At 37.5% G+C, this 23,027-nt stretch overlaps 1 protein-coding gene across 1 annotated transcript in view; it reads left to right on the plus strand.

Annotated features, from left to right (window-relative positions):
• The window catches only part of LOC126259277 (probable maleylacetoacetate isomerase 2), a 62,700-nt gene that overhangs the window by 16,289 nt on the left and 23,384 nt on the right, over window positions 1–23,027 (plus strand). Inside the window, exon 4 of the mRNA XM_049955919.1 lies at window positions 675–752. Coding sequence (XP_049811876.1) covers window positions 675–752 — 78 coding nt within the window. The remainder of the gene's footprint in view (window positions 1–674; window positions 753–23,027) is intronic.

Genomic DNA, 23,027 nt, shown 5'->3' on the forward strand with positions numbered 1-23,027 from the left:
ACTTGCCGCCACACCTTATTGGTGTTCTGAGCTGATGTCTTTTACACCCATTACCACATATGGCAAACTAGAGTGCACACAGTGGAATGTTCCACACTTAACAACTGCCCAAACCAAGTTTCCAGTTTCCATTAAAATCTTTTGTCAGCCTGAGTGGCTAGAAGTGGAACGTGTTATACTGCAGAATTGACATGCTTCACCACACCTTGTGTATTACTCTGCCTAGTAGTTGACCAAGATTGGTGATATTTATTACATAAATGTCTTACTAATGTATTATTGTGCGTGGAGTTCTATCATCTTCTTTGACGATCAGTCATGAGTCTTATTGAAAAACAGAAGGTAGAAGGTATGCTGATTCTTACTGCAGATTCTAATCTAATCAGATTCACAAAAATGCTATAGGATTTGGGATATCCAGTATAAGTTATTGGCAGATTTATAAAGTGTGTTAATTAACAACTGTGTGTGAAATTTTACTTAAATCATTATGTTTATTGTCATAGTTGTCCTTACTAGTAATTATTGTAGATTAGTAAGGCAGCTATAACAAAGGCACTTTTATCATTACCTATTGCTGAGATCGCGATCTACCCTTTTTAAAATGTCAGCAGCTATATATAACATAAAACTGCAACTTTAATTATAAAAATTTAAATTTCTTATTTTTTCAGCTGAGCATCATGCACTATTTAGAGGAGACCAGACCTCAGCGACCTCTTATGCCCCAGGATGTCCATAAAAGAGCGAAGGTTTGTTGAAAATATTTTACATGAAGTTCTATAAATGTGGTAGACTGTTGTTTGTATCAAGTCAAGGTTTGTCATATTTGAAGCTTTTGGCTTGTACTTGTAAAAAGTCAGGTTAATATCGATTACTGCAGTTCTTTTTTTTTAGTCAGATACACTGGATATTTTTCATTCACAATAGTCGTGTTGTAAACATTTCAGTTGTTGAAATTTCCTAAAAAGTTAAAACTGTGAGCTGAACCAGGAGTTGAACCTTTTCTTTCTGGGGCAGTTCTTACCACTGAATCAGGAGCACCCATGCCCAGGCAAGGGTGCCCCTTGCTTTCAGGGAAAGGAAAAAAAGTGTACTCAGGTGTTGTTCTTTCAAGAAAATGATTTAAAGTCAGTATTATACAGGTTTTAAATAGAGTTGGAACTGTAACTTTCTTATTAGTGTTTACAAGTCACCAATTGTCTACCAAAACATTAAAAATACTCCACACCTCCAGATCTAGGCTCCCTCTCCAAACTGTTGTAAGGGTGCCCTTGCTCTGAATGGGCTATCTGCAAAGACCCATGCACACAGCTTCAGTTCTTCCAGTAGCTCTTCCTAGCTTCCAAACATCAGTCTTCATAGTATCCTTGAAGTTTGGAAGGAAAGCTGTGTGGATGGATTGGGAGCCATGCTGAGATGGCTCAGTTGGTAAGAGCATGTTAGCAAAAGGCAAGGTTGCAGATTAGAGTCCCAGCCCAGTGTACATTTTTAATTTGCCAGGAAGTTTCAAAACAACACTTGTTCTACTGCAGAAAGAAAGATTTATTCTGGATTTAATTTTTTAATACCGTATCAGTGTTACAAAACTAATGACTGACTGTGATACCGGTAAACAAAGCTTCATACTTTTTTAAAAAAATTCCTACCTTATTAATATTTTTGGTTTTATATAAAGATGAATTCGGATGTTGACGGTCATGGCAAATGGTTGGGGGCTACGATACAAACATTTATGGGTGGGGACATGGAATGCCAAAACGGCATTGGACGACAAATTGCATAACTAGCTATATGGATGCGGTCACCTTACAGGAAACTAGACAGTAAGATAAAGGCATACAGATGCGAGAGAGATACACCATATTTCACAATGAGACTGGAGTAAGGAAAGGACAACTTGGAAAAGGAATAGCAGTCAACAGTAAACTACTGCAATGCTGTAGTTAAATATGAAGCAATCGGTGAAAGACTCTGCTACTTGACAATCAATGGAAGGTTTAAGAAATTTGCATCTTTACCATACAAACTCCTATAGAATAAAAGGGTGATGAGAAGGAGGACTCTTTTATTGAAGTGGTTGAATAAGTGTACAATGGGTGCTGTGATACAGCATAAAGAGAGTGATAGGAGATACAATTGCAAAAGTTGGTACTGCATCAGCAAATATATCTCTGTGTGGACTATACACTCTGCACAAAGAATCAAATGACAATGGGCAAAATCAAACAATGAAATAAAGAATATCATGAGAAAAGATGACAAGAGGCAGCACACTAAAAGGCAAAATTGATGTAAGTCTCTACTGGGAAATGAGGAAAAAATAAGTGAATACGAGCTGCACCTACAAAATAGATTTAAAGTTGTGCAAGAACAAAAGGAAGAAGGAGAAAGAGAGGAGGGGGGGGGAGAAAAAAAAGCTAGGAAACAAATACATGATAATTGAAATGCAAAGAAACACCTGTGGACACACGAAAGGAATGGGAGGGATAAAATGTGATTCAATGAAGAATACATAGAGGTGGCAAAAAAGAAAAAGAAATACAACAGAGGAATTTAGGTAACAGAACCTCACAGAATAGAGAAGAATTCACAAAGACAGCAAGAGAAGCCAGGAAATCAATAGGAATAGGAAGGGGAGAGGGGCAGTACATCAACAAGCAACTAGAGAAGGCTGAAGAAGACAGAAACAAGAAGAACAGTGTAAAACAGTTATATGGATGTGTAAGATATTTTAAGATAAAAATTGCAGGGATGGCAAACAGTAGAGGTGACTTGGTGGCTGGCAAAGAATGGGGCGTGAACTTATGTCAGGACTATTTCAGAGGACTGTCAAATGTCCCTGCGGGAAAAGATTTGACTGTATAAAGTATGACCAATAAAGGACCCAAACAAAAATTGCAGGAGCCTACACTAAATGAAATGGACAAAGTTCTGGAACAAATGAAGAACAGTAAGGCCTCAGTAACCAACAGCATGACACTAGAACTACTGAAGCAAGGTGGAGAAGCATGTAGCAAAGTAATGCCTGTATTCTGCAGTGCTGTAAAAATGAAGAAAGACGCAAGGAATGACAGAAAGCAGTGATATGTCCAATTTATAAGAAAGGGAAAAGAATCAAGTGAGAGAATTATAGGGGTATAACATAACAAGTTTGTTTGTGTGGCCATCCTCCGCAGCAAGTATATAAATACTTGTTTTGCAAATCAAACTGCCTTTTCATGCTGCTAATTATTTTATTTAATCCATACGTGTTTCGCCTTTACTGTTTTAAGGCATCATCAGTGGGATCTATAATGATACAGTTTTGTTAGTTATAGATTGTCAAACAGTTCACTTAGCGATTTTTTGTAAAAATGTAATTACTTATGATTTTCTGATCTGCGTTTCCTTCCATCTGGTCTGGAGGTTGCACTACCACTTTTATCACTGTTCTGTATTCACCTCTTCGTGTTTTTGCCCTCCACACACTGTACACCATGTTTCTCACTCTTTTTTTGAGGTGGACTATCGTTCTTCTGTTACTTGATACAACTATTTCGTCGTACACTTCTTTTCACAGTGTAAATATTGCGACTCATTACTTGTTTCATTGTCTTTGGTATGTTTTCCTATGTGTCGCCAACCTAACGAAGTATATGTTCGTTTCTAACTTCTGTTTATGCTGTTTATACCGTGTGCGTGTGAGAGAGAGAGAGAGAGAGAGAGAGAGAGCGAGGGAGGGAGGGAGCCGTTTTTTTTTTTTTTTGGGAGGGGGGGTGGCGGTTATTACATTGAACACTATTTTTATATTTATCCTTTTTGCGAACATTATTCTATTATTTTATCTATTAGTGTAAATAATGAATTGTTTGGCATGTGTACTTGGTCATTCAACAGGATTTTCCCCTCTGCTTTGGTTTCAAGTATGTGGTAATTTTCTTGCATGGTCAGAAGGTGCTTTTTATTGTTGATTCTAATTATTCTCGTGTCATCTTCTCTAGTGGTTGGTTTGTGGTCATTTTCTCTTAGGTGTTCTGCAAACGTGGAGTGGTTTGTCCCATATTTCCATGCTCTCATGTGTTCCTTGTATCTGACAGCAAATGTTCTCCCGTTTGCCCTATGTATGTGCCCTCACAAGTGTTACATTGTAACTGGTATATACCTGCTTTCTGGTATATGTCTCTGTTTTTTGTCAGTTGTGGGGTGTATTTTTGTATAGAATTGTCTGTTGTGTATGCTATGTTTATTCCCTGTCTTTTGAAAATGTTGGTGATTTTATGGGTGAGTTTGTGTTTGTATGTCATTGTGTACCATCTTGTGTTTTCTTTCGTCTTTTTCTGATTATCCTGTGTATTTTTATGGGACTGCATATTTGTGTTTGGTTCTGTTGTGTTATCTGTGGTTTGGAGCTTTCTGCTTTTATTTTACTTTTAATTTTGTTGTTTAGCTTTGTGACTGTGTTATTATTGTAACCATTATTTTGTGCTATCTGCATTATTATGTCCAGTTCTTTTTGATAGCTTTCTTTGGTGAGTGGTACTGTGTTGAGTCTATGGAGCATGTGTTGAAGTGCTGCTTGCTTTTGTGCGTGTGGGTGGTTCGAGGATTGGGGAATGATAATGTCTGTTGCTGTGGGTTTACGGTAAATTTCAAACATATGCTTATTGTTTTCTTTTTTGATTGTTATATCCTGAAAGTTAATTTGGTTGTTCTGTTCTCTTTCAATTGTGAATTTTATATTTTTATGTATCTTGTTGATGTCAGTATGTAGTTTTTCAATTTTTGTTTGTGGTTCATCTATTAAGCAAAGGATGTCATCCATATACCTGAACCAATATAATATATTGTATTCTTTTGCTACAATTTTTGTGAAAATGATCTGTTCGATGTGGTTTACAAAAATATTTGCTAAGGCTCCTGAAACTGGGGACCCCATTGGCAATCCATCTTCTTGTAAATAAAAATCATTATTGAACTGGAAGTAATTTTGTTTTGTTATGAGCTTTATTAGTGTGCATATTTCCTTAATCTGTTCATCAGGGAGTTGACCAACAAGGTCGAAAAGCACACAAAAACTGCTGTACAAAGAATGGAAACAGTTCATAGAAGAAAAATCAACCAACTCAAAAAACTCCAGTCACAACATAATACCTTCCATAAGAGGACGAACAAGCATAATGTAGGCAGTCTTTTAGTAGACCTGTTGTATTTCTAAGTGTTCTGCCAATAAGTCAATCTTTGGTTTATGAAAAGGAAAGTGGACACTTGCGTATAGCGGAGATGCTGAGTCTCAGATAGGCACACCAGAAAGACTGTTCCAAGTAAAGCTTTCAGCCTGTAAGGCCTTCGTCAAAAATAGATCACACACACACACACAAACTGCAGTATAAGGCAACTGAGTGTGGCTCCAGTTGCCTTAGACTGCAGTAATTTGTTTTTGCCAGCCTGCGACTGAGCGTCTCCGCTATATGGCGAGTGGCAACTTTCCTTTTCATAATATTGTTACATTCCATCCTGGATTTTCCATTGTTTCAATCTGTGGTTTGCTTTCCCTGCAACATTATCTATGTAATTGTTGCAAGTTCAGTTATACATAATTGTTATCCCTAAGTATTTAGTTGAATTAACAGCCTTTAGATTTGTGTGATTTATTGTGTAACAGAAATTTTACGGATTCCTTTTGGTGCTCATGTGTAACCTCACACTTTTCATCATCATCATTATTATTATTATTATTATTATTATTATTAGACATTGTGAGAGAGCAGAATGGGGCACTCCGCAGAACTCACGGACTTTGAACGTGTTCAGGTGGTTAGGTGTCACTTGTGACATACATCTGTACGCGAGATATCCACACTCCTGAATATCCCCATGTCCACTGTTTCTGATGTGATAGTGAAATGGAAACATGAAGGAACACGTACAGCCCAAAAGCATACAGGCCAACCTCGTCTGTTGACTGACAGAGACCGCCACCAGTAGAATAGGGTCGTAATGTGTAATAGGCAGACATCTATCCGGACCATCACACAGGAATTCAAAACTGCATGAGGGTCCACTGCAAGTACTATGACAGTTAGGCAGGAGGTGAGAAAACTTGGATTTCATGGTTGAGTGGCTGCTCGTAAGCCACACATCATGCCAGTAAATGCCACACAATACCTCACCTGGTGTAAGGAGCGTAAACATTGGACGATTGAACAGTGGAAAAACGTTGTGTGGAGTGACAAATCACAGTACACAATGTGGTGGTCCGAAGGCCGTGTGTGGGTGTGGCGAATGTCCGATGAATGTCATCTGCCAATGTGTGTAGTGCCAACAGTAAAATTCAGAGGTGGTGGTGTTATGGTGTGACTGTGTTTTTCATGGAGGGGGCTTGCACCCCTTGTTGTTTTGCATGGCACTATCACAGCACAGGCCTGCATTGATGTTTTAAGCATCTTCTTGTTTCCCACTATTGAAGAGCAATTCGGGGATGGCGATTTCATCTTTAAATGGCATCAAGCACTTGTTAGTAATGAACGGCCTGTTGCAGAGTGGTTACACGACAATAACATTCTTGTAATGGACTGGCCTGCACAGAGTCTTGACCTGAATCGTATAGAACACTTTCGGGATGTTTTGGAACGCCGACTTCATGCCAGGCCTCACTGATCGACGTCGAAACCTCTCTTCAGTGCAGCACTCTGTGAAGAATGGGATGCCATTCCTCAAGAAACCTTCCAGAACCTGATTGAACAATTGCCTGTGAGAGTGGAAGCCGTCATCAAGGCTAAGGGTGGGCTAACACCATAATGAATTCCAGCATTACCGATGGAGGGTGCTACGAACTTGTAAGTCATTTTCAGCCAGATGTCCAAATACTTTTGATCACATAGTGTATGTTCGAAGACCGTATTACAAATTAATGTTAGTAGTATATGTCTGTAATTCAGCAGATTACTCGTATTTCCTTTTGAGAATATTGATGCGACATGCACAACTTTCCAGTCCTTAGGTATGGATCTTTTGATGAACTAAATATGAAGTCGTCGTATCGGCCTACTCTGAAAGGAACCTGATACACAATCTAGACTGGAGGTCTTGCCTCGATTAAGTGTATCAAGCTGGATTTGCTACACTGAGGATACGTATGTCTTAAGTTGCTCACATTCAGAGTTGTGAGAGGCCGACTTTAATGATTTGGTGTAATCAAACATCTTTTTGCCCAGTTGGTTTTTGTCCAGTCTTGTTATGTGTCCATAGAATTTCAGCCATTGTTTCCGCGTTGTGTCCACGGTATTTTCGGTGTTCTTGACGAGCTCCTTGTTTTTCCTATTCTTCCAAGTTTCATCAGTAGCCTTCTGGGGTTCCAGAATTTTTATGAGAATCTTCCTCTCCTCCCTGTCAAGTTCTTCCAACTGTTCCTTTTTACAAATAGTTTTATGTTGTTGGCAACCACAGAAGACGTAATCCATATTTGACAAATAAACAATTTCCAGCTGTATAACAACCTTTATTGATATGTTTCATGATTTCACATCACATCCTCAGGCGTACGTATATCATTAAGACATTAAATGCATAAGATGGGAAGAAGAGGGACTCAACCTTCTCTAAATAAAATGCTGTTACCTGCAACGAGCAGGGCATCATGAATCAAATTCACCAGGGAAAAAAACTGATATGTTAAAACTGCATTGTCATCATAGTGGGAAGAGGTGTACAGCTTCCCTCCAACTGGCTCACCATGCAGGGCCTGCATACCGAGACAGTTGGAGGTATGCTGGAGAATGTCTGTGAAGTTTGGAAGGTAGGAGATGAGGTACTGGCAGAAGAAAAGCTGTGAGGATGGGTCATGGGTCGTGCTTCAGTAGCTCAGTTGGCAGAGCATTTTCCCCAAAAAAGGCAAAGGTCTGAAGTTCAGTTTTGGTCCAGCACACAGTTTTAATTTGCCAGGAAGTTTCATATCAGCGCACATGCTGCTGCAGAGCGAAAATTTTATCCCGTGTCCCTTTTTATTCTCAATAAAACACTCTGAAGCAGTAGACTACTTCCAGTTTCATAACTGAATTATACTACCTGATTTTGGCCTTGTAGGATGTCACTCAGTTGTTGATCTGTTTGTGTTAGTGTGTAAACAAGATCTAATTTCTACCTCTTTATCTAGTCAGTTGGGTTTGAATCCATTCTACTAAGTATCTGAATTTATTTTTTCTTTTGATCTTCCCATATTTTACCCCCAAGTATTTCTGCCCTTGGTGTCTGTTACATATATTCCATCTTTCATAGGAGATTTTGAAACCAACTTTTCCAATGATTTCATGCAAGATCTCGAGTATTCTTTGTGCATCTTTTCTGGTCTCTGGCTAAAAGGGCCAGATCATCGGCACAAGCTAAACACCTGATTTCCACATTGTATCCATTCTCTCCAAAGTATTCCATGTATTCCTTCCAACTTCAGAGCTTCATTATTTTCTCCAGGATGATACTGAAGATATTTGGGGATAATCTGTCTTTTTGCATGACCCCTATGTTTATTTCAAACGCCTCTCCAGAAAACTTAACTTCTGATATGGTGTCTGTCAGGGTTTGTTTTATGATGTCCTCATTTTTCTGTCAATTCCAAATTCTTCAAAAATCCTAAATAGTTCGTCTGTCAATTGAGGCATTTGCTTTCTTAAAATTGACAAAAGTTGCTACTGGCTTTAGTGCTGTAGGTCAGTGTACTTTTACATGGAAACACAGATAACAATGTCAAGTGAAACTGAGTTCTTCACAACTACATTTTTTTCTTAGTCCACCCTGGACGCACGGGCCAACTGTGTTTGTGCCGGGGCTTGAGAGCATGTATATACATAATGTGTGGGCGTGCCACACCCACAAAATTTTTAATTGATAAAAATAAAAAAATTCTCACTTGCCTTTATCAAAAAGTAATGGGCTATTAAAACACTGAGATGAAAGTTAAAATATCTAATCTCTAATACATATCTGTTTATTTCAGATTTTTGTGCAAGGGCAACTAAGCAACACAATGCCCCATTGCTTGCTTTCTCTTGCCAAGCAAAAAGCACTCTCCAGAATAATGGTTGCACAATACTGTGAAAGGAATCCTGTCTTTTTGGCTTCCTTTCATGTTTCCATGCAAGTGACATGGTACAATATGCTCACTTGATTCACCAGCAACTGTTTTAAAATATCTGTGTGCCAATATTGAGTAATAATAAAGAATAATCAGAGATACAGGGAAGTCAATTGTTAATGACTACCTTGTTGTTGTGGTCTTCAGTCCTGAGACTGGTTTGATGCAGCTCTCCATGCTACTCTATCCTGTGCAAGCTTCTTCATCTCCCAGTACCTACTGCAACCTACATCCTTCTGAATCTGCTTAGTGTATTCATCTCTTGGTCTCCCTCTACGATTTTTACCCTCCACGCTGCCCTCCAATGCTAAATTTGTGATCCCTTGATGCCTCAGAACATGTCCTACCAACCGATCCCTTCTTCTAGTCAAGTTGTGCCACAAACTTCTCTTCTCCCCAATCCTATTCAACGCCTCTTCATTAGTTATGTGATCTACCCATCTAATCTTCAGCATTCTTCTGTAGCACCACATTTCGATAGCTTCTATTCTCTTCTTGTCCAAACTAGTTATCGTCCATGTTTCACTAACATACATGGCTACACTCCATACAAATACTTTCAGAAACGACTTCCTGACACTTAAGTCTATACTCGATGTTAACAAATTTCTCTTCTTCAGAAATGATTTCCTTGCCACTGCCAGTCTACATTTTATATCCTCTCTACTTCGACCATCATCAGTTATTTTACTCCCTAAATAGCAAAACTCCTTTACTACTTTAAGTGTCTCATTTCCTAATCTAATCCCCTCAGCATCACCCGATTTAATTTGACTACATTCCATTATCCTCGTTTTGCTTTTGTTGATGTTCATCTTATATCCTCCTTTCAAGACACTGTCCATTCCGTTCAACTGCTCTTCCAAGTCCTTTGCTGTCTCTGACAGAATTACAATGTCATCGGCGAACCTCAAAGTTTTTACTTCTTCTCCATGAATTTTAATACCTACTCCAAATTTTTCTTTTGTTTCCTTTACTGCTTGCTCAATATACAGATTGAATAACATCGGGGAGAGGCTACAACCCTGTCTCACTCCTTTCCCAACCACTGCTTCCCTTTCATGCCCCTCGACTCTTATAACTGCCATCTGGTTTCTGTACAAATTGTAAATAGCCTTTCGCTCCCTGTATTTTACCCCTGCCACCTTCAGAATTTGAAAGAGAGTATTCCAGTTAATGATGTCAAAAGCTTTCTATATGTCTACAAATGCTAGAAACGTAGGTTTGCCTTTCCTTAATCTTTCTTCTAAGATAAATCGTAAGGTTAGTATTGCCTCACGTGTTCCAACCTTTCTACGGAATCCAAACTGATCTTCCCCGAGGTCCGCTTCTACCAGTTTTTCCATTCGTCTGTAAAGAATTCGCGTTAGTATTTTGCAGCTGTGACTTATTAAACTGATAGTTCGGTAATTTTCACATCTGTCAACACCTGCTTTCTTTGGGATTGGAATTACTATATTCTTCTTGAAGTCTGAGGGTATTTCGCCTGCCTCATACATCTTGCTCACCAGATGGTAGAGTTTTGTCATGACTGGCTCTCCCAAGGCCATCAGTAGATCTAATGGAATGTTGTCTACTCCCGGGGCCTTGTTTCGACTCAGGTCTTTCAGTGCTCTGTCAAACTCTTCACGCAGTATCTTATCTCCCATTTCGTCTTCATCTACATCCTCTTCCATTTCCATAATATTGTCCTCAAGTACATCGCCCTTGTATAAACCCTCTATATACTCCTTCCACCTTTCTGCCTTCCCTTCTTTGCTTAGAACTGGGTTGCCATCTGAGTGCTTGATATTCATACAAGTGGTTCTCTTCTCTCCAAAGGTCTCTTTAATTTTCCTGTAGGCAGTATCTATCTTACCCCTAGTGAGACAAGCCTCTACATCCTTACATTTGTCCTCTAGCCACCCATGCTTAGCCATTTTGCACTTCCTGTCGATCTCATTTTTGAGACGTTTGTATTCCTTTTTACCTACTTCATTTACTGCATTTTTATATTTTCTCCTTTCATCAATTAAATTCAATATTTCTTCTGTTACCCAAGGATTTCTATTAGCCCTCGTCTTTTTACCTACTTGATCCTCTGCTGCCTTCACTACTTCATCCCTCAGAGCTACCCATTCTTCTTCTACTGTATTTCTTTCCCCCATTCCTGTCAATTGTTCCCTTATGCTCTCCCTGAAACTCTCTACAACCTCTGGTTCTTTCAGATTATCCAGGTCCCATCTCCTTAAATTCCCACCTTTTTGTAGTTTCTTCAGTTTCAATCTGCAGTTCATAACCAATAGATTGTGGTCAGAATCCACATCTGCCCCTGGAAATGTCTTACAATTTAAAACCTGGTTCCTAAATCTCTGTCTTACCATTATATAATCTATCTGATACCTTTTAGTATCTCCAGGATTCTTCCAGGTATACAACCTTCTTTTATGATTCTTGAACCAAGTGTTAGCTATGATTAAGTTATGCTCTGTGCAAAATTCTACAAGGCGGCTTCCTCTTTCATTTCTTCCCCCCAATCCATATTCACCTACTATGTTTCCTTCTCTCCCTTTTCCTACTGACGAATTCCAGTCACCCATGACTATTAAATTTTCGTCTCCCTTCACTACCAGAATAATTTCTTTTATCTCGTCATACATTTCATCTATTTCTTCATCATCTGCAGAGCTAGTTGGCATATAAACTTGTACTACTGTAGTAGGCATGGGCTTTGTGTCTATCTTGGCCACAATAATGCGTTCACTATGCTGTTTGTAGTAGCTAACCCGCACTCCTATTTCCTTATTCATTATTAAACCTACTCCTGCATTACCCCTATTTGATTTTGTATTTATAACCCTGTAATCACCTGACCAAAAGTCTTGTTCCTCCTGCCACCTAACTTCACTAATTCCCACTATATCTAACTTTAACCTATCCATTTCCCTTTTTAAATTTTCTAACCTACCTGCCCGATTAAGGGATCTGACATTCCACGCTCCGATCCGTAGAATGCCAGTTTTCTTTCTCCTGATAACGACATCCTCTTGAGTAGTCCCCGCCCGGAGATCCGAATGGGAGCCTATTTTACCTCCGGAATATTATACCCAAGAGGGCGCCATTATCATTTAATCATACAGTAAAGCTGACTACCTTAACAGTTCTTTTTTCTTTTTTTAAAACATAACATTGGTATGGTTTAAGATTTGAGTGAAATTGTTTTTGCATAATCTGTATTGTTGTTATTTTGTTTGTTGGGACTATGAATTTGAAGGATGCAGAAGCTCCGCTATTTATATTTACCCTCAGAAATTTTGGAATGTTGGCATCCATCCGTGGATGTAACAGTGATGATGTAATTACATATCTCAGAACTACACCAGCAATTCATTGTTATTCTGGTAGACAAATTGCTTCAAGGGCAGAGTTGATCTGGTGTTCGAAGTGATTGGAAGGAACTTTGCTGTTCTGCCAGCTTGTGAAGATGCCAAAGAAATGTTTGAGGCAGTGTTTCCTGGAAGCATTCTTTGTGAATTCACCCTTTCAAGGACAAAGCCAAATATTTCTTATGTTATGCTGTAGCTCCACATTTTAAAAACCAGTTGGTGGATGATATTGGAAGAGCACATTCCTCTCTCTGTGTTGATGAATCTGCGAATGCAGCTTCAAAAATAGAGCTTCAGAATGTAGATAAATACTGTTCAGATTTCAAACAAATGATTGTGGCAAGACATCTGCGGACTTTCTTCATTGGTAAAGCCACTGCCAGTAATATTTATTTTAAGTTAAATGAGGCCTTGGCTAATGCCAAGCTACCTCATTCAAAGCCACTGATTATAGGTTGCGATTGGACCCAATGTTAACAATTATGTGAATCGTCTTGTGAATGACTCTGTCTCTGTTAAGAAGAAAATGGTTGATGCTGGCACATGTAACAGACGTTTAATCCATAATGCATTCTGGAAATGATTACCAAACTTTGGTGAAAATACTTTAGACGTGTTCTTGTTTCTCTATAAACTTTTTGATGGCCAAAAATCTCATTTGAAAGATTTTGAAAAAGTACAATCAGATAATCTAATCTAATCTACGAAACTTCTGGGACATAATTTTATGAAACGTGTGTCCTCTAGATGGCTGATGGTAGAAACCAGTGGAGAGAGACTTTCAGAACAGTGGTCAGCTGCTGAAAAATACTTTCTTCAGTTCATACCCCAACAGGCAAGTGTATGAATTCTTTGAAATACAAGAATATTGTTAAACTCTTAAAAGACAAAGCTACCAAAGCATAAATTATGTTTGCTTGTGCAAGTACTCATACATGTTCAAGATTCAGTGGTTTCTTTCAGAAGAGGGATTCTTTAAAGCATGTAATGTATATTGAGCCCACAATATTCATGCTACTCCATTGAGTCTGGAACCATTTTGTAATAAGTATTACTTGCCATTGGAAAACAATGCTCAACACTTGAGAAACTGAATTCCTGAAGAAAGTAAGTACATGGGAAAGATTCGACATTTCCATGCAAGAAAGCACTACGCTCTCTGCTAGATTGGAACAGTCTTCTTTGGATAAACCTACATTGTGGTGTATTCAATGTATGCATCCTGTAAAGAGACTGTAAGAAGAATCATACATAAACATAGTGAACTTAGCTACACTACTTCTTATTGTGAAAATGCTCTAGTTTGTGAAGAAAATTACTGACATTATAAGAAGAAACATCAGGTAGTGACAAGAACTAAGTTGGTGTTTACTGGAGTCAATTTTTTTCTGATGATATATACCTTTGGAGGAGAGAAGCACCCTACTGTTAAAAAATTTGGGAAGACTGCACTTGCAATTATGAATGACAGTGCAGATGTGGAAGGGGGTTCTCATTGTCGGGGAAGATCTTGAATGAGGACAGTGCAAATATGTTTGAAAAAATATTGTATTCGTATTTGATGAGAAGAGATGCTGCAGTGAATGTGTTTGAGGGGAAGGCTCACTTAAGCAGTACTGTGAAGATGAGAAGAGAGTGGCTGAGGAAACACAGAGGAAATGAGAAGAACAGGAAAAAGAAAATTTGTGGCAAAATTGTTGTGTGAAGAATAAGTTTGAAAAAGAAAAAGCAAATATTGAACAGGCACTGAAGAAAATGAAAGAGGAATAAAAGGAGAAGCGATTGACAGTTGGCAGGCTATTGTTTGGTGCAAACAAGTGTTTAAAAGAAGCAATAAATAAAAAGGTCTTGGTGGGAATTAGTGTGGCCCAAGCAATGTTAGTTTTATAAGAAAGTTAGAGAACAATAATTGAAGAAAATTAAAGACATGAGAGTGCTGTGTCATCCGAACAAGACACAACTAGGGCAAAAGCACCACAGGCGCAAAGATGCAAGCTGGTGCCAGTACCATAGAGACTCACCACTTGTGTGAGTTCCACCAGCACCACGGGGTGCCGAGGATGAAGATATCGACCTCGCCTCGGCCAATTGCCGGCCAAATACAATCTGCCAATGACCCCACGACAACAGACACAAGCCTACTCAGAGGGTAGAAGAGCAGCAGCTCTCGCCCACTTGGTTATACAGGGTGAAGCAAAATTCGAGCACTCGAGCTTCGCAGCGTGACTCCCCACAGGCCAAAAATAAAAAAATGTGTCTCATAAAATTTCATCTGGCGAGTACATCCGGCAGAAAAAGAATGTTAAAGAGTGGTAATCTGGCAACACTGTATGGTAACTATCTCTGTCAGCATATGTTAGTTGTGCTGTACAGTTGGTGCAGTGGACAGAGTTTTGTGTTAGCATGCAAGAGGTAGAGAGTTCGATCCTGCGTTGGAGCGCATTTTTTTAATTTTTTTATTTGCTAGTTTCATTCTGACATTTACTGCTGTAATATACACCATTTCTTAGGTCACATGTATCCTAAATTTACGACATTTTGTGCCGCTGAACATAACAAATACGTGGTTAGACAAATAAAAAGTAGACAATGGAAACAAATAACCTGTCATACAACAGAATAACTACAAAATCAATATCAGTTTCAAGGTGGGGTCATTCCATGTCAAGTCACCCAGGCCTTGACACCAACCATGTCAGATTTTGATGAAACTTGGTACAATTACTTCTTTTATCATCCTGAAAGCACTTGTAAAATTTTTTTGCTCTATCTCTTATAGTTTTTTTTATAAATTTTTAAAGTTTTTAGATTTGGCGTTGTTTCAGCAGTCCGAAATTGTAACTTAATGTGTCCTCACAACTAAAAAAATTTGTATATTAAAGAATACTCAAGATATCAGTATGAAATTTTGGAATAAGTTTGTGTATTATATCTAAATGTTAAAAAAAATTACCATAAAGATATATGAAAATCTCCCAAATGAAAAAAATTTACAAGTAATTTTTATTTTATTTTATTTTATTTTATTTTATTTTATTTTATTTTTTTTAGCTAACGGATGTTTAGTTTTACAAAAACTGCAATATCTAGAGTCTCAGACCTGATAGAAAGCTCAAATTTGTTTTAAAATACTCTTAATTGTATAGGCTATTAGATAAAAGAAAAATTATGTTGGCTTTTTAACCTGTTTAATAGTTATCTAATTTTTAAAATAATATTAATTATATTTTAAAAACAAAAAATACCAAGTGACTTAGACACCAAAATAAGTTTTTGTCTTCTTGGAGTAGCAATGTACACTTGGATTTTGTTTTGTTACTCCTGTGTTTTGAAGTAAAAAATTATTACAGTGTTAAATAGTGCTTGGATAGTATTTTATTAAGTTTATTCAAACTCTCAGTAAGTACTGTTACTTAGTTTACAGAGATTCTTTTCCAATATCCTATAAAAGTAACCAGAACAGTAATCAGACCAAAAGTGAAATCAGTATGTCAGATATTCAAACCTGTAGTGTAGGGTTATTTAAAAAATCTGACTGTTTCCAAACAACCTACACACCTTCAAAAAAGTTACAACCGGTATCTGAATTGAGTGAGGAAGAAAAAGATTTGATCCACTTATGATCTGGAATTAATCTGTGTGAATTTAAGAATATATGTTCACACCACAGCTACTACTTTTTAAATGTTTTTGAAAAGTATCAAACATGTGTAGACCAACTAAAAGAAACACAAAAAGCCGATCAAAAAATTGTTGAGAAGTGTAGGCTTGGATCTTTCTAAACAATTACTGACAAAAAAATATTAGCATAAAACCCGGACAAAAGCTTTGCTCAACATGCCGTAACTTTTGTGAGGAAAAATTAAGAGTTGAAGTCAATGAAAGTGAAACAGATGATGAAGTCATGGTTGAATTAGAATCATTGGAATCCATAAATGAATCCCTCGTACAAACAAACATTGCTCTTGATTATTTAGGTTTAACACTGATAAAGCTTCATGGCTTGTCAGAACAAAGTAAAGGGTCTTATTTTAAAAGGAAGGTTAGCAGTATTGAAAAGACTGCAAAAAAGGCGGTTTCGAAAGCATTAAAATATGATGCACCAAGTTCTGATGATGACGAAGAAGATAAAAGTGTGGTTGAGAAAGCAAAGGATTTTGATGTAATGATTTCTCTTATGAAAGAGAAGATTTCATCTGTTGGGAGGTCTAGAAAAATCAAGATTCTGACCTTGGCTCCAGATTCTTGGAGTCGAAATAAAGTGATGAAAGAATTTAATGTAAGTGAGTACATGGTGCGACAAGCTAGAAAGCTAAAATCTGAAAAGGGTATTTTGGAAACTCCTGGTCCAAAAGAAGGTAAAACTCTTTCTGAAAATACAGTAAGACTTGTAACAGATTTTTATGAAAAGGATGAAAGTTCCAGAGTGCTACCTGGAACGAAAGACAAAGTAAGTGTTCAAGAAAATGTGTACATGCAAAAAAGACTCATTTTGTGTAACTTGAGAGAACTCTATTATTATTTCAAATAGGAGAATCCCGAGGTAGAAGTAGGATTTTCAAAATTTTGTTTCTTGAGACCTAAATGGTGTATCCTTGCTGGTGCTGCAGGCACACACACTGTATGTGTATGCAGTATCCACCAGAATGTTAAACTATTACTGGATGCTGTGAAAATTTAAGAATCTTATAAAGACCTAATTAAGATGCTTGTGTGCAACACAAAAACCAAAACTGCATGCTACATCATTGCAACAGCTGTCCTGCAAATACTGCACTAACAGAGTGCTTAACTGAAAAACTAAGTGAATATTATGATTTAGAAGAAGAAATTGTAATCAGTCAGTGGGTTAACACAGACAGGGCAGAAATGATCAAACAGTCTATCAGTGTTGAAGACTACATTTCTTTATTGGTTAGGTCATTGGAAAAGCTCACCCCGAACTCGTTTATAGCAAAATCCCAATCAGCAGCCTTTAAAAGATTGAAAGAAGACCCACCACCCAAAACAGCATTTATTGTGATGGATTTCAGTGAAAATTATTCCTTTGTTATACAAAATGAGATCCAAAGTTACCACTGGAATAGAGGTGGTTGTACTCTACACCCAGTTGGAGTTTTTCTAAGAAATGAGTAAAACAATGTTTTTGTTTTCAACCACTGTTTTATTAGTGATGACGAAGAACGTGACACTGGTTTTGTTAACTTTGTACAAAAAGAAATTACAAAGTCTCTGTCATTACATCATACTGACATTGACTCAGTTCACTACTTTACAGATGGTTGTGCTGGGCAGTACAAAAATAGAAACAGTTTTAAAAATTTGACTGAACACTTGAGAGACTAATTTGAAGGCCCAACACACTTTTTTTGCAACAAGTCATGGGGAGTCAATTTGTGATGGCCTAGGAGGAACTATTAAAAGAATTTTAAGGAAAGCCAGTCTACAGCTTTCAGACAAAGAACAAATAATGACAGCAATCGATGTGTATAAGTTTTGTGAAAAAAATATTGAAAACATTCATTTTCACTTAATTGACTAAAAAAGAAGCTGATTTGCTACGGTTAAAACTAGAAAACCGTTTTTCAGCAACCCGAACCATTCCTGGAACAAGAAGTTTTCATAACTTCAAACCACTTCCAACAAACAACCTTGAAATTAGGACAACAGATAGTGTAAAACCCTCCTTAGTCTTTTCTTTCCATTCTTCTTCTGATTGGGTTCGTGTTGAACCATCCATAAATAGCTATGTGGCTGCAAATTATGATGGTAACTGGTACTTTGGACTGGTAAAAACAATATTCAATGATGAAGAAGATGCAGAAATTCTATTTCTACATCCTTCAGGACCTGCTGCATCATTTTATTGGCCTGAAAGAGAAGATTCCTGCATAGTGCCTTTGGAGCACATAGTCTGTGTAGTAGACGCACCTCAATCAAGCGGCACTGGGAGAATGTATTACTTCAAAAAAGACTGTATCAAAAGAACTGAAAGCTCTTGGATGAAGTGGAAAAACAGTTTGAATCAGCATTAATGTTTATTAAAAAGACAAAATTACTCAAAAAATTCAATGTTTCAAGCAATCAGTTGGGTTATACATAAGTGTCGTAAGTATCTTTGTACATAATTCTAATGTAATCTACTATAATTAATAAACATGTTAAAAAGTCATCATTATTTTTGTTTCATCAAGTAGCCTATATGTTTAAGAGTAAATTAAAACAAATTTGAGCATTCTATCAGGTCTGAGACTCTAGATATTGCAATTCTTATAAAACAAAACATCCGTTAAAAAAGAAATTCATATTTTTTTTTCATAGAAAATATTAATATATTTTAACAGCATCATTTTTATCTTCAAATATGTATAATAAATAAACTTGCTGCAAAAAATTCATGATGTTATCTAAAAGAGTTTTGAAGATAAGCAAATTTAAAGTTTTGAATACAAATTAAATTGACCATTTCCGAAGGTTCAGAAAACGCAAAACATAAAAACTTTAAAAATTTATAAAAAAAACTGTAAGAGATACAGCAAAAAAAATTGCAGGTGTTGTCAGGATGGTTTAAGAACCATTAGAGCCAAATTTCATGAAAATCTCAGGAGGTGGGTGTAAAATTTATTTTTTATTGGGTGATTTGATATGGAATGACCCGGTGATAAAGATGATAGCACAATACAATAACACAACATCTACTTGTCATTTATACTACATGTAATATGAGCACTCAGATGTCATACATTAGCAACCAGTGACAATAATAATGTCCATATTAATGACCGCATGCCCTTCACAACAGAATACGTTGTCCTCAGAACAGATGCTCAAAGCGACCTCCCTGCATGTCCAAACATTATGCAACCCGCCGGATCCCACAGCTCTGGACGCTTTGCAGCAGAGCTGTGTCCACAGTAACAAGAGCAGCATGGAAACGCCCTACCAGTTCTTCCACATTCATAGGCGGAGTGGAGTACACATGCTCGTTCAGGTTTCACCACAGAAAGAAATCCAGGGGATTTAGGTCATGTGAACGTGGTGATCATACCACTGGACCTTCACATCTCAGCCATTTCCCTGGAAATGTTCTGTTCAAATACTGTCACACATTAATTCCAGAGTGTGGAGGTGCACCATGTCAGAACCATATCCTCTGCTGAACATATAGTGTAACATCTTCCAGTGTATCAGACAGATAGTTTGAGACGAATGCATGATACCTTCGTGCAGTCAACCAGTCAGGCAACTTTTAGGGGCCCAAACACCTATTACCCAATATTCCAGACCAGATGTTGATACCAAATCGAACTTGATACCCTTGGTTGTGGTGACATACCAATGGTGGACATTGTGCATATTGAAGACACCCTCATGAGTGAATGCTGCTTCATCCGACCATATTATGGTGTTCACAAAGTCATCATTGGCTTCCTCTTGTTGTTGGAACCATGGGTGCACGTGTTGTGTGTGGGGTGCAGCCCATGCTCATGCAGCACATTAATGTCTGTGCACTGCAAGACACGCAGCTGCTTTGCTGTGCTACGTGTACATTGCTGAGGTTTTAGGTGTATGACCTCTAGAATAGCTTCCTCAGTAGCTGGAGTATGGTGTGTTTATAATAGTAATAATAATGGACACAATGGTGGAAGGAGAGAATCTGACACCCGAAGGTGCAGCTCCAGACGACGAGACACATTTTTATCTGGATGGCATCTCGAGCAGCAACGCCAGTCCGGTTATCAGATGCACCAAGGACCAGAAGCATATCCACATATTCATCGTTTGTGTATGCCACACTGGTTTAGAGGTTAACAATGAGAAAATTCATTGTGTGTGTTGCAATCTGTAATGGGTGCGCTATTTCGCTCGCAACTAGTCCCTGTTGGTGGACAGCGCATACAGTATAAACACACCGTCAGTCCTGTGCGTTGTTGCATCTAAAAGTATTACCCCTCTGATGGATATTGTTCTGTCTGATTCATCCCGACACCGCTAATTGTGAAATGTTCAGTTTCAAATTACATTGTTTCCCTAATGGTAATAGACGTGATGCTTCCACAGTCCCATCGATAGAATAATAATAATAATAATAATAATAATAATAATAAGGAAAACAAAGACAGAGGATGAGATGGTCAGATGAAGTTAATCGACACCTCATGTTCTGTTATTACCAAGCAACAAACCTAGGAACCAACACAACTGGATACAGATCACAAGTATACACAACATTTATTACCAGATACCCAGAATTAAAATTTTTAACAGAACAACGACTAGCTGATCAGATCCGTGTAATAATAAAAAAATAACAGGATACCCCAGTCAGAATTAGAAAACATCAAACAAGAAGTACAACAAATACTGGAACAAAATAATGTGCAATCAGAAGAAGAAGAAAATACAGTAATGGACTCAAACATCCCAGAGCAAACAAACAAAGAACAACACACATCAATTAAACAATCAGAGGAAAACGACATCTTAAGACAGCCACCAGAACAAGCACAAATAGAACACGAAGTGACACACATGTTAGATATAGAAGAGAAATTTCAGCTGACATATATAGAATACAAAGACACAGATACAGACATTAGACCATTCTTGCATACACCACCAAATAACCCACAAGTCGAAACAACAATAACAACTATCAACACAATCATACACAACAAAATAAATGAAAATACAACAATGGAAGAGTTACAACTACTGCTTTATGTAGGAGCACTCACTACACTAAATATACACACTAGGCAGAGATCAGAACCAACCAACACACAGAAGAAACCCACAAAACCAGCATGGCAACACAGGCTACAGATCAGAATAGAAAAACTGAGAAAAGACATCGGACAGCTAACACAATTTATAAGAAATGAAATATCAGACAAAAAACGAAAAAGGTTAGGTAAAATCTCACAACAAGAAGCAATAGAGCAATTAGATGAAAAGAAGCAGAAATTACAAGCATTGGCCAAACGACTTAGAAGATACAAAAAAAGTGAAAATAGAAGGAAACAAAACCAAACATTCAACACAAACCAAAAGAAATTTTACCAGACAATAGATAACACACACATTAAAATAGACAATCCACCAAACATAACAGACATGGAACACTTCTGGAGCAACATATGGTCAAACCCGGTACAACATAACAGGCATGCACGGTGGATACAAGCAGAAACAGACTCATACAAGATGATACCACAAATGCCTGAAGTGATAATTTTACAACATGAAGTCACCCGAGCAATTAATTCTACGCACAATTGGAAAGCCCCTGGAAATGATAAAATAGCAAATTTCTGGCTAAAGAAGTTCACCTCAACACATTCACATCTAACTAAATTATTTAACAGTTACATTGCAGACCCATACAAATTCCCTGATACACTTACACATGGAATAACCTATCTGAAACCTAAAGATCAAGCAGACACAGCAAACCCAGCTAAATATCGCCCCATAACATGCCTACCAACAATCTACAAAATATTAACCTCAGTCATTGCACAGAAATTAATGACACATACAACACGGAACAAAATTATAAATGAAGAACAAAAAGGCTGCTGCAAAGGAGCACGAGGATGTAAAGAGCAACTGATAATAGATGCAGAGGTGACATATCAAGCTAAAACTAAACAAAGGTCGCTACACTACGCATACATTGATTACCAAAAAGCTTTTGATAGTGTACCCCACTCATGGTTACTACAGATATTGGAAATATACAAAGTAGATCCTAAATTGATACAGTTCCTAAACATAGTTATGAAAAACTGGAAAACCACACTTAATATCCAAACTAACTCTAATAATATCACATCACAGCCAATACAGATTAATCGTGGAATATACCAAGGAGACTCATTAAGTCCTTTCTGGTTCTGTCTTGCTCTGAACCCACTATCCAACATGCTAAATAATACAAATTATGGATATAATATTACTGGAACATACCCACACAAAATCACACATTTGCTATACATGGATGATCTAAAACTACTGGCAGCAACCAATCAACAACTCAACCAATTACTAAAGATAACAGAAGTATTCAGCAATGATATAAATATGGCTTTTGGAACAGACAAATGTAAGAAAAACAGCATAGTCAAGGGAAAACACACTAAACAAGAAGATTACATATTGAATAACCACAGTGACTCCATAGAAGCGATGGAAAAAACAGATGCCTATAAATATCTAGGATACAGACAAAAAATAGGAATAGATAATACAAATATTAAAGAAGAACTAAAAGAAAAATATAGACAAAGACTAACAAAAATACTGAAAACAGAATTGACAGCAAGAAACAAGACAAAAGCTATAAATACTTACGCTATACCAGTATTGACCTACTCATTTGGAGTAGTGAAATGGAGTAACACAGACCTAGAAGCACTCAATACACTTACACGTTCACAATGCCACAAATATAGAATACATCACATACATTCAGCAACTGAAAGATTCACATTAAGCAGAAAGGAAGGAGGAAGGGGATTCATCGACATAAAAGACCTACATTATGGACA

This window comes from Schistocerca nitens, chromosome 5 (assembly GCF_023898315.1).
Source record: "Schistocerca nitens isolate TAMUIC-IGC-003100 chromosome 5, iqSchNite1.1, whole genome shotgun sequence".
Classification (NCBI taxonomy): Eukaryota; Metazoa; Arthropoda; class Insecta; order Orthoptera; family Acrididae; genus Schistocerca; species Schistocerca nitens.